At 38.2% G+C, this 13,897-nt stretch overlaps 1 protein-coding gene across 1 annotated transcript in view; it reads left to right on the top strand.

The window, feature by feature from the left end:
• The first annotated feature begins 459 nt into the window (after positions 1–459).
• Positions 460–13,897, top strand: part of LOC114656373 (inactive dipeptidyl peptidase 10-like) — a 992,193-nt gene continuing 978,755 nt past the window's right edge. Inside the window, exon 1 of the mRNA XM_051930748.1 lies at positions 460–1,094. Coding sequence (XP_051786708.1) covers positions 1,035–1,094 — 60 coding nt within the window. The 5' untranslated portion in view covers positions 460–1,034. The remainder of the gene's footprint in view (positions 1,095–13,897) is intronic.

The following is a 13,897-nucleotide window of genomic DNA, read 5'->3' as shown; positions in this document are numbered from 1 at the left end:
TGAATATCGTGCTCCTCCAAAAATAAATGAAGTGAGTAGTGGAGCATTATTATTAATGGTTCTGTTCAGCTCAGGCGTACAGGTTATGGGCTTTTCAACCTTTCGTTACAGTTATTCTGACCTTGATTTACCTGAAGAAAGTATCACGTAAAGGACCCGAGATTTACACTTGGTTTGTTTTCAGAGCGAAATGCGCTTTTATTTTAAAGATAATTATTTGACTATTCGAGTCGAAATGACTAACGTCATCGTGCTGTTCTGAACAGATGGCAGACAGGAGGGTAACAAGGAAAAATGTGCTACAAGTCTTCAGATCTTAATTGATAGATAAATAATTAACTAAACATATGAATCAAACAATCTAATAAAAGACTGACTGCCTGTGGGTAATCCGGACTCACTTTAGAGGAGATGCGCATTCAAATGAGATTCGGGGTACTGGGGGATACAAGAGGGAAGCTCCTCTAAACTAAGCGACTCTCTCCTAATGATCTGATGAATAATAAACAGGTTCTGGGTGCTCGTAAGACACTTTCGTCGAATTTCTGGGCAGCCCATTCATAGAATTGCTGCGATCAACACAATCGGCATCAACTTCGTGAAGTGCCGCTCTCCCCTCACACCGCACTGCACGTTCTGAATGCTAAGCCAAGTCATTTGTTGGAGATGAAATGCGAATCTCCGTATTTATTTATTTATGTATTTATTTTCCCACTTGGCTACGGTAGACTTCCAAGCTTGAATTCGAGTGGGCTTTACGGCACGGAGGTGGGGTGCGCACAGTGCGGGCTTTGACGTTGTATTACACAGAGAGTGTGAAACATCTGCAGCGACTGGCGGAGAGAAGTCGGAGCGCCCAGTTTAACTGCGACGATCGCCTCTTACAAGGTACGGAGCCTACTGGAGCCGGTGGAAGGAAATAAGGATATTTCAACCGGAGCCGCGGATTCTTTTGGTAGCTGGAAGCTGTGGGATTGCCGTGTTGTCTTGAGAGCGCTTAGTGGATCTGCGTGCTCTGTCCAAAGTGCTGAAATATGAATCAAACCGCCACCGTTTCCCACCATGTGAAGTGTAAGCCTACCCAGCCCATCAAGGTAAGACACCTTTATATAAACTTCAGTGCACCTTATTATGTGAAGGCATTGTGGGACCCGATTCGACTTTTAAGCGTGCGTGAATCGGTATCAGCATGCTTCAGTGTTCGCGGATCCACCTACTGCTACTGCTGTTGCTACTGCTGCTGCAACTCCGCGTGTCGACCGCTTTGTTAACGGTGGGTTTCAAGTTTACAAGCCTCTCAGGTACAGCCGAGTAGGCGACTGCTGAAATGTTGGATAAATATTAATGCTGGCGATGCGGCTTTGATATTAAAACGAAAAAGAAAATGCTTAAAAAAATGTTGTCACCTGTGAAATTGCCGCAGTGTGGTTACAGTGCTGGATTAGTGTGCTGATTCGATTGTGAGCTTAAATGGTTTGTAACTTTTTGGTCGTTTGTTCCTGTAGGGCTCTTTATAACAGTTTGGCACCTTAACATCTGAACGTATTGACTTAACCTGATTGCTGTTTAATTTCCTCCTCCCCCAAACCCCCCCCCCCTTTTTTTTGGCTGGGGGGTCTTTGAGATCGAGTAAACTGTAAATGTATTTAATTCTCAGGGGAACTCTTCCTGCTGTCCGTGCAATTGTTCCATGTAACTATTAGCAAGGCATAAAACTCAACAATTGGCAAACGAGTTCGCTGCTTCTGTGATGTCTGTAAAGTTACCTTTTGCTGCACCCGAATAATCCGCGGAGACTGCAGTGTTAGGGCGGCTGTCGTGGAATACACTTGACTGCAGCCTTATAGTGCGCGGGAGGCTTTGACATACAGTACGGTGCGAGGGAAACGATCGTCGGAAGCACAATTCAATGTTTTAGTCGAGGAGTGAGCGTGCATTGTAAACAAATAAATAAAGAATATGGTTTACCCCTCGGAAATTGAGGTAGCAATTTATACCCACTTAAGTTAATGTAGTGCCATGCTTTAAGTAAAGATGGGCAAGACAGGTAGGTGTAAAGGTACCATATACTAGTTAGACAGATAGAGAGATGTAAAGGGCGCTATTTAATAGACAGAATAGAAAAGATACTATATAACAGAAAGGTGGATAGATGTAAAAGGTGCTGCATTATATTTAGATTGGTAGATGTGGAAAGTGCTATATAATAGGTATGTATAGATATAAAAGGTGCTATATAATAGGTATGTAGATAGATGTAAAAGGTGCTATATTACATATAGATTTGTAGATGTTAAAGGTGCTATATAAGAGGTAGTTAGATGTAAACAGTGCTATATTATATATAGATAGGTAAATATGAAAGGTACTATATAATAGATAGGTAGATAGATGTAAAAGGTGCTGCATTATATTTAGATTGGTAGATGTGAAAGATTCTGTATAATAAATAGGTGGATGTTAAAAGTGCAATATAATATGTACGGAGATGTAAAGGGTGCTATATAATAGATACGTAGATAGATGTAAAAGATGCTATATTACACTGTAGATTTGTAGATCTTAAAGGTGCTATATAATAGGTAGTTAGATGTAAAAGGTGTTATATTATATATAGACTAGACAAAGAACCCGTTTCGACAACATAAGATGAAATGGGCACGAGTTTGTGTCAGCAGTGTATGAAGAACAAATGATAAGTAACGAAGAAGTTGTTTTGTAATGATTGTAGTCCGCTTTACTCATTACTGTACTGGCTTGTACTGTTAGTTGATAAATTTTCCAGGCCTATAGTATAATATTGAATGATGAATGTTCCAGTAAAATATGGAATAGTAATAAGTATAAGCACCATAAACCTGATATAGGTGTATTGAATGAATGCGTAATTGAATCAGAATGCGTAATTAGGCCTCGAGCTGTAGTCGAAATCGCCTTTCTCTTTGAATTTTTCTGGCCGTAAATCTGCCGCCTGCCGCAATGTTGGGGTTGGATGTCGGTCTCGTAAAGTTTTTTCGGGCAGCTGCGCAGAAGGCAACTGCGCATTCGGCTTCGGATGGATGTGAGTAAGTGAGTGAGTGAGTGAGGAGGCAGGCAAATTATGTATTAAGATAGGTAAATGTCAAAGGTACTGTATAATAGTTAGGTAGACAGATGTAAAAGGTGCTGCATTATATTTAGATTGATAGATGTGAAAGATTCTCTATAATAGATGGATGTGAATAGTTACTATATAATAGGTACGTAGATAAATATAAAAGGTTTTATAGGTAAAAGTGAAAAATGCTATATAATGGGTACGTTGATGTGAAAAGTGCTATATAATAGAAAAATGTAAATGGTGCTATATTAAATCTAGATTTGTAGATGTTAAAGGTACTATATAACAGGTAGGTAGATGTAAAAGGTGCTATATATAGATAGGTAATGTGAAATATGCTATATAATAGGCAGGTAGATGTGAAAAGTGCTATATACTAGGTAGGTAGATGTAAAAGTTACTATATAATAGGTAGGTAGATAGATGTAAAAGGTGTTATATATAGATAGGTAAATGCAAAATATGCTATATAATAGGTACGTAAATGTGAAAAGTGCTATATAATATAAAGATGTAAATGGTGCTATATTAAATATAGATCTGTAGATGTTAAAGGTGCTATATAACAGGTAGGTAGATGTAAAAGATGCTATATTATATATAGATAGGTAAATGTGAAATGTGCCATATAATAGGTAGGTAGATGTAAAAGGTGCTATATTGCATATAGATTTAAAGATGTTATTATACAACTGACTCAAAGGGTACTATGTAATAGGTAGGTAGGTAGGTAGGTAGGTAGGTAGGTAGGTAGGTAGGTAGGTAGGTAGGTAGGTAGGTAGGTAGGTAGATGTACGAGGCACTGTATAGTAGATGGGTAGATGTCAAAGGTGCTGTATAATAGAAAGAATGGGCGTTTATGGAGATGTGAAAGGATATTAAATGATGGATGCAAAAGATACAATACAATTGGTAGGTAGTTAGCTGGACACAACTGGTACTATATAATAGGTAGATAAAGAGATCAATAGAACTTTATTTGTTCCCAGGGGGCAATTTAGAAAGAAACCCCAAATGTAATGTATTAAACACATCCAAATAAATCTGTCTTACCAGTATTGCAAATTTAGCATGTCAAAGTCACAAAGGTTAATCAGGTAAAGGCGTCCCAATCATATTTAGTGTTTTGTTTTTTTTTTTTTACTTTTGTGTCATATGCTAAATCACACAAAGTTGTTAGGTCCAATTTACTTCTATCTTCATGTCATTTATTTAAGAGCTTATGATGTTACAGTAGAACATCCATCCATTTTGTAAACCCACTTATCCATGGCCAGTTCAGCATCACCAATCCACCTAACCTGCATGTCTTTGTACTGTGAGAGGAAATCTGAGCGCCCCGAGGAGACCCCTCACAGACACAGGGAGAACATGCCAGCTCTACCCAGAGTTGGACCCGGGACATGACCCGGTTTCTTAACTATGAGGCAGCAGTGCCTCCGTTCCAACACCATGTCGATGGTTAGGCTTATCTAAATTTTTAGACTGACCCATTGCCCGAGGTGTGCGGGTACTCATCTGTACGCAGTACTGGCACCACTTCTGATTTCTACCTAGGGTACTGTTCTTAGTGTGATGGTGAGTAAAGTTACGCTATACATGTGAAGGTCTGAGCTTTAAGGCTGCTCCGCCACTTTCTCAATCAAATGTTATTGTCATGTGGCATTCATAGTTTAACAAGAAACCCCCTCTCTCAAATCCCCACCACTATCATGCTGCTCAAAGATTCTTGAAGGACCTACCTAGAGTACCGGCTCCTTTTCTTGCATGCCAATGTATTGCAAAGCTTGAATCTTCATGGAGGACCTGCCCATCTGCCCGTCACTAATCAAATTACCATCGCCAAAGCCCTTAAGCTGTCTGCCATGCGTGTGCACCCGACAACAGGGTTTGAAGAGCAAAGCCTTAACCGCTATGCCACTCCGCCTTTAAAATGCTAAACATCAGGACTTTGCAGTGCTCACCGGTGTTCAATTATTAATAAGTTAACATCAAATTCTTTTGAAATTAGAAAAAGCAAAAGAAAAGGAATAGAAAGGAGATGTCTAGTTTGAAAGTTAAACAGATTTGTAATGTGTTCTGCTCACAAACTGATCTGCCTGGGGCAGGTGGTGTCACCGAGAGCCTGGCAAACATTGCTGTTTCATATTTTATGATTCGCAGCCATCTAACTGCATAATGCGTGGCACGTCTGACAAGAGATCCATATACTTGGAGAAGAATGCCACGGAGTGGGGGCCCAGGTTAATACAAAGGAAGAGGGGTGCTACTTTCTAGTGTATTCCTGGGTAACAGCATTGCATACAATAAGAAATCACAAATCATAGGAAGAAACATTAGCAAAAAATAGTCTTGAAATAAGAAGAAAGTTTTAAACATATGCAGTGTTTTCTGTTGACCAGGCAACTGGTTTATAATTCATCAAATGAGAGGCACAGCAGCAAAGCCAGGCAGGCAACTCAAAACTAGAATGTGAAGCACAAGACTGGCATTTGGAACCTTACCAGCGTGACACCGAGCTGCAGCCTTACAAATAAAGGTGCCAAAGTGGTCTTCAGAGCAGTGCCATAGGGGAACCATTTTTGGTTGCCAAAAGAACCATGTGCATGAAAGTTCCAGAAACAACCTTTTATTTGTTTAGATCTGTAACGGGCTCAGTCAGCAACCTTGAATAGATGATAACAAGTGTGTGAAATAACAAAGAGTTCCTAATTTTAATGGACTCCTGCGGGCTACAATAACACAAAACTAAATTCCAGTCTTCTTTATCTGTTAATATCATGCAAGGTAGTGTACTAGACCTGGAAAGTATTGATTGTCTCAGAATATTAGGAACCGTATGAATGCCCAAAAAAACAAGCTCACATACAAAAAACTCTACTTTGAATGATTTCGTTCTTTGTCAAGCACTGAGTCTACGAGGTACCACACAAACCACTAAAGTACCATTAAAGAACCAGCAATGTTAAGAGTGTAGTCAGTTAACCAGACTCTGCTCTAATTCTGTCACCTTTCATGCCTGCCTATCAATCTATTCATTATATAGTGCCTTTCATATCAATCTGTCTATCCTGCCTACTATGCTAATATAAAAATCTGTCTGTCTGTCTGCCTGTCTATCCTGCCTACTATGCTAAAATATCTATCTATCTATCTATCTATCTATCTATCTATCTATCTATCTATCTATCTATCTATCTATCTATCTATCTATCTATCTATCTATCTATCTATCTATCTATCTATCTATCTATCCTGCCTACTACACTATCTGTCTATCCTGCCTACTATACCAAGATAAAAATCTGTCTGTCTATCTGTCCTGCCTACTATGCCATGATAAAAATTTACTTATTCTGCCTACTATGCTAAGATAAAAATGTCTGTCTGTCTGCCTAATCTGTCTGTCTGTCTGTCTGTCTGTCTATCCTGCCTACTATACCATGAAAAAATCTGTGTCTGTCTGTTTATCTATCTCTCTATCCTGCCTACTATGCTAAAATATCTATCTGTCTATCTATCTAGCCTGCCTACTACACTAAGATAAAAATCTGTCTGTCGTGCCTACTATGCTAAGATAAAAATGTCTGTCTGCCTGTCTATCCTGCCTACTATACCAAGATAAAAATCTGTGTCTGTTTGTCTCTCTGTTTATCTCTCTATCCTGCCTACTATGCTAAAATATCTATCTATCTATCTATCTATCTATCTATCTATCTATCTATCTATCTATCTATCTATCTATCTATCTATCTATCTATCTATCTATCTATCTATCTATCTATCTATCTATCTATCTATCTATCTATCTATCTATCTATCATATGGTGCCTTTCTCTATCTCTCAATCTGTCTATCTATTTTTATGAAGTTTGAGATGGAGATTCCACAGAAATTGCTTGTTTTAGGAGTCCCAATATCTCAGAAATGAAGAGTATCTGTTTAACTGAAATATTTTTCTGGGGCAGGCTAAGTTAGCAATTTTGAAAATAAGGCAAAATAAAAATAAGAGTATATTCAGAGTGCTTTGCTGATGTTTAAGGTCTTAGTTGAAAACAGATTTAAAGCAGAATTTGTGTATTGTGAAAGTTATTGAGGGCATACATACTTTTAAATGCATACAGGGTGTTGAGGAAGTGTTGTACTCTGTGGAGAAGAGGGGCATTTCTTATGGGCTGGTGATGGTGGGGTGGGGGGGCTTTGTTTCAGAAATCAGATGTTTTGGTTGATGGCAATTTTCCTTTTTTCTGCAATGACATTCAATGTAATTTATTATTGATTTGTTCTTTAAACTGATGTACTGTATAACTGTTGCTGCTTCTCTTTTGATTAATAACAGAATTTGAACCATTAAACCTATAAGGGCACCTTAGCAGTGGTGCCACAAAGAGTGAATTGTGCTGGCTTGTCTTTTTGTCGGACTCCGTGTCTAAGGTGTTAAACGTTACCTGAAGCGTTCACCTGTGTGACTTGACGTGAGACAGTAAGCAGGGTTTGTATGCCACCTGTGCTCGTGGTTTTTACACTAAACCTACAGCACATGTGAATAGTGAAAGAGGGGCTGCTCTCATGAAGGGTCTGGGGCTCGAGCTGCTTAGAGATGTGCAAATTTAACAAAGAAATGTAAAGCTTGTAAGAGAAGGCGCTCTTTACTGTCATCATCTCAAGTGTAGAGATTGGGGGAAACCACTTTTGGGCAAAACTAAAATAAAACAATAAGTCACTTCTGTTCACTTAAATAAAGACTGAATAAAATGTTTTCCTTTAAACTCATTTTCTAATACATATGCAAGTCTGTTTTCCCCCATTGTCTCTCTGAACATCGCACTTTAAACTGTCGTCCCATGAAGTCTTCCTCCTTATCACTGGAGGTGTTTGTGTGGTGTCTTTACTTGTCTTGGTTATAATTCATAAGAATTATCATTTAGTACAGAAGTACACATATTGTATTTATTGCTGCTTAATAAAAAATAAAGATTTTATATTCATCATATATTATGTTATTAATCAAAACAAGATATTAGGCATTCTACACATTTTTTGCATGCAAACAAAAAAGAAAAAATCCTTAAAGCCACAAGTTAAGAACGTCGGCTTTAACACCCTGAGATGGTTGGAGTGAGTCTGAGAATATTAAGGCACTTCATCAAATGTCTGCAAGTGTGGATATTTGTTATTAATCATAATTATAATTATGAACAGGACCCTGGGCGCGTTAATGAAAGTGCACACTAGGAAACCAACTGAATTTTATCATATTTTTATTTACGCAGCATACTTTTTTTTTCTTTCAAATTTCTATTATTATTATTATTTATTTATTTTATTTTTTGATGGTTTAAACATGTTTGTTTTACCGTAAAATACACTTCAAAATCCAGACATGTTTCAGGCTGCTGATTCAGGTGATACAAGATATAAAATTCTTTATGGTTGCCTTTTTTATTTATGGGAGCAACAAAGCAGTAAAATGCATCTGGAAGAAGAGGACGCACAATAAACGACCGGGACGTGGGGGTTTGGTTTTTTATTTTTTTAAATTTTTTTCAGCAGTCATTGATTTCCTACCATTTGATGTTTCTCATCTCCACATCTAATTCTTTGTCCTCTTTTGATGTCAAACATGCTATTTGATGTCCCAGTTTTCTTTTATCCCTTAACAGATGTTGGTTTTGTTTTTCTTAACAATGCTGATGCTGTTGTGCTAATGGCTGATTTTTATTAATTTATGTAGTTTTCAACAATCTATTTTTTAATTGTTTGTTTTGATAATGTTATGTGTGCGTGTATACACACAATATTAAGCTGTTTTGAAGGTTGTTGTTTGTAATAATATCCATCCATCCATCCATCCATCCATTATCCAACCCACTATATCCTAACTACAGGGTCATGGGGGTCTGCTGGAGCCAATCCCAGCCAACACAGGGCACATGATGGGAAACAAACCCCGGGCAGGGGATGCCAGCCCACTGCAGTTGTAATAATATTGTAATATTTATTTAGTTATTGATTGAGCATCATTTAAAAAGACAAATTTCACACTGGGGACAAATAAAGATCTATCTGTCTCTGTCTATATTGGCTCATTTATAAACTGTATGTTATAGATAAATTTGAAATACACTATATCGTTTGCCTATCTATTGTCCCTTTTAAAACCTGTGTTATATAATATAGTGCCTTTCATATCTATCCATCCTTCATATTGTACCTTTAATATCTATCTATCTATCTATCTATCTATCTATCTATCTATCTATCTATCTATCTATCTATCTATCTGTCTGTCTGTCTGTCTGTCTGTCTGTCTGTCTGTCTGTCTGTCTGTCTGTCTATACTAAAATTAATGTCTGTCTGTCTGTCTATACTAAAATTAATGTCTGTCTGTCTGTCTCTCCTGCCAACTACACTAAAATTAATGTCTCTCTGTATGTCTGTCCTGCCAACTACACTAAAATTAATGTCTGTCTGTCTGTCTCTCCTGCCAACTACACCTACACTAAAATTAATGTCTCTCTGTCTGTTTGTCCTGCCAACTACACTAACATTGTCTGTCTGTCTGTCTCTCCTGCCAAATACACTAACATTAATGTCTGTCTGTCTGTCTCTCCTGCCAAATACACTAAAATTAATGTATGTCTGTCTTTCTGTCCTGCCAACTACACTAACATTAATGTCTGTCTGTCTGTTTGTCCTGACAACTACACTAACATTAATGTCTGTCTGTCTGTCTCTCCTACCAACTACACCTACACTAAAATTAATGTCTCTCTGTCTGTCTCTCCTGCCAACTACACTAACATTAATGTCTGTCTGTCTGTCTCTCCTGTCAAATACACTAACATTAATGTCTCTCTGTCTGTCTCTCCTGCCAACTACACTACATTAATGTCTGTCTGTCTGTCCTGCCAACTACACTAACATTAATGTCTGCCGGTCTTTCTGTTCTGCCAACTACACCTACACTAAAATTAATGTCTGTCTGTCTGTCCTGCCAACTACACTAAAATTAATGTCTCTCTGTCTTTCTGTTCTGCCAATTACACTAACATTAATGTCTACCTGTCTTTCTGTTCTTCCAACTACACCTACACTAAAATTAATGTCTGTCTGTCTGTCTCTCCTGCCAACTACACTAAAATTAATGTCTCTCTGTCTGTCTGTCCTGCCAACTACACTAACATTAATGTCTGTCTGTCTGTCTCTCCTGCCAACTACACTAAAATTAATGTCTGTCTGTCTGTCTCTCCTGCCAACTACACCTACACTAAAATTAATGTCTCTCTGTCTGTCTGTCCTGCCAACTACACTAACATTAATGTCTGCCTGTCTTTCTGTTCTTCCAACTACACCTACACTAAAATTAATGTCTGTCTGTCTGTCCTGCCAATTACACTAAAATTAATGTCTGCCTGTCTGTCTCTCCTGCCAACTACACCTACACTAAAATTAATGTCTCTCTGTCTGTTTGTCCTGCCAACTACACTAACATTGTCTGTCTGTCTGTCTCTCCTGCCAAATACACTAACATTAATGTCTGTCTGTCTGTCTCTCCTGCCAAATACACTAAAATTAATGTCTGTCTGTCTTTCTGTCCTGCCAACTACACTAACATTAATGTCTGTCTGTCTGTTTGTCCTGACAACTACACTAACATTAATGTCTGTCTGTCTGTCTCTCCTACCAACTACACCTACACTAAAATTAATGTCTCTCTGTCTGTCTCTCCTGCCAACTACACTAACATTAATGTCTCTCTGTCTGTCTCTCCTGTCAAATACACTAAAATTAATGTCTCTCTGTCTGTCTCTCCTGCCAACTACACTACATTAATGTCTGTCTGTCTGTCCTGCCAACTACACTAACATTAATGTCTGCCGGTCTTTCTGTTCTGCCAACTACACCTACACTAAAATTAATGTCTGTCTGTCTGTCCTGCCAACTACACTAAAATTAATGTCTGTCTGTCTGTCTCTCCTGCCAACTACATCTACACTAAAATTAATGTCTCTCTGTCTGTCTCTCCTGCCAACTACACTAACATTAATGTCTGTCTGTCTGTCTCTCCTGTCAAATACACTAAAATTAATGTCTCTCTGTCTGTCTCTCCTGCCAACTACACTACATTAATGTCTGTCTGTCTGTCCTGCCAACTACACTAACATTAATGTCTGCCGGTCTTTCTGTTCTGCCAACTACACCTACACTAAAATTTATGTCTGTCTGTCTGTCCTGCCAACTACACTAAAATTAATGTCTGTCTGTCTGTCTCTCCTGCCAACTACACCTACACTAAAATTAATGTCTCTCTGTCTGTCTGTCCTGCCAACTACACTAACATTAATGTCTGTCTCTCCTGCCAAATACACTAAAATTAATGTCTGTTTGTCTGTCTCTCCTGCAAACTACACCTACACTAAAATGAATGTCTCTCTGTCTCTGTCCTGCCAACTACACTAACATTAATGTCTGTCTGTCTGTCTCTCCTGCCAAATACACTAAAATTAATGTCTGTCTGCCTGTCTGGCTCTCCTGCCAACTACACTAAAATCAATGTCTATCTATCTGTCAGTAGTGACTTTCACGTCTGTCTGTCGTGATTATCTATCTATCAAAATATTCCTATGGGACCATTGAGCTCAAGGGAATGTTTACCTTATACATCCAATTTAAGCTCATTTTTCTTAAAGAGATAATAATGTCTGGTATTTTGTGGCTGTTTCTAGGTATCCTGACATAAATTCCTTAGATGTCACATTGACATATTTAATTGACATCGAAACAAAGCAATCAGATTGTTCTCTTTTCAAAAGAGGCATAATCTGTCTCGGCGATTGTTTGGTTGTTGTTATTTGCTAATTTAAAGTTAAGCTTACCTTAAAATGAACACCTTTTTATACTAAAATTACGGTATTCCCTTTTTTCACCATACCCAGTTACATTAACTCCATTTAGCTTAAATATACAGTACCTGACTATTACTAATGAGCTTTGCCTTGATTTTCCATCTCAAATGTAGAAAGGAGTGGGAATTTCAGCGAAATACTTTGAAGTCAATGACATAGCAGAAACTGAACTGGTTTTAAATTGATTATAACCGTTTGGTGCAGCGATCTTTGAAGTGTCCCTGACAGTTTGGGAAGTGTCTGCCAACTACACTGGACTGATTCTTGTGGTCAAAACTGTGAGCTGAGCTGTGAGGCAGCAGAGCTGATGACTGTCGATGAGATAGCATTATAGTCCACAATACTCCGAGTGCTTCATCTCTCTCTCCCGAGTTCCTATCACTACATCTAACTAACATCTGCAGAGCCTGTGATGGAGGGGATCACAATTCTGTACTCACGGTAGCTGTCTCTGTCACTACCCGATCTGTGCTACATAGCGAGCAGCATAACCTGCTTAATCTAGCAGTGTAGACAGAACATACAATGAGTCAATACAGAACAACATACTACATCTTTAATATTCTCATTATGGTCAGATAATGTGCCCTTCAAATGAAAATACTGCTAATCTGGCTGGAGTACCAGTAGGGTAATGACATAACGCATGTGTGTGTGTATATGTGATAAATTATTCAACAAAGCACAAAGCAGAATGGTCACCATCATAAAGCCTGAGGTTGAGTATGTGTCTGTAGGCAAAGGCTGGAAACGTGCCCCTTCAGAATGAATTTAGATTAAATTGATGTCAGCAATAGTGGATGGTGCCCATTGCTGCGGGCACCGGGGCATCATAATTCCCGAACTCAATGAACCCAAATTCAGCAGTGGGGGTATGGCAGGAAAAAACCCAGACAGGGCGCCAGTTGGCTTGTAGCCATGAACTGAGATGGATGAGAGTGAGTGAGGAGACATGACTACAAGGTGTCACAGAAGAGGTCGGGCACCGGGGCATCCTCAGAATGCACATTTATGGTATTGCTTTATGCCAGATTCCCTTCAGTAATTTTTTTTTTGTTATTGTTTTGTATAAATCATATAGTTATTTTGGCATGCTGTAAATGCTGGACAATCAATCCCTTACATAAATTAGCCTTTTTGATTTAAATAAATTTAATTTGCCTTTTTGATTTAAATAAATTAGCCTTTTCAACTTAAATTAATTAGCCTTTTCGATTTAAATAAATTAGCCTTTTCAACTTAAATTAATTAGCCTTTTTCGATTTAAATAAATTAGCCTTTTCGATTGTAAAGTTGTATAACATAACCAAAATGTTAAAGATATTCTTATATGATCAAGTCATACTATTCTTTTTCCTTTTCTTGCTCTTTACTAAAATGCGTTCTCCTGTTTTTGAAGAATTATTTAAATCTTTGACAAGATCACTTTGGATCAGCAGTGCTAATTTGACAGAAATTTCATCGGTGTGGCGTGACGACTGCATAAATCACAATATCTGCAATGGGATGTCAAGGTGCTACCAAGTAAAACATTAAAAATGAAGTCGCACTCTGTCTGCCTGCAATGCGCGCAGTGATATCTGGAATGCCGCCTTAAGGCCGCCTATGGAGGAGAAGAAAATTTACAAAGCAAATACGAAATTTCAGCTGATATCTAGCCTGTCAAAGGTTCCCAGAACGGTGTGTGGATTCCTTTATGGTTGGCTTGCTAGTGTAGTTATGTATGTGGGTGTATTTTTTTTTTTTTTTAGTTTTGCCTATAATATGTGACCGGAGGAACATATTTGTGGTGGAGCCGAGAGAAATAGTCGGGGAAGAAACTGGGCCTCCCTGTTTTAAATCTGTTTTGGATAAATGTAATTCACCATTAATAATGCTCTAATCTCTT

Source organism: Erpetoichthys calabaricus, chromosome 8 (genome assembly GCF_900747795.2).
Source record: "Erpetoichthys calabaricus chromosome 8, fErpCal1.3, whole genome shotgun sequence".
In the NCBI taxonomy this organism is placed as follows: Eukaryota; Metazoa; Chordata; class Cladistia; order Polypteriformes; family Polypteridae; genus Erpetoichthys; species Erpetoichthys calabaricus.
The sequence above is the reverse complement of the archived record's forward strand: the minus strand, read 5'-3'. Positions and strand labels throughout refer to the sequence as shown.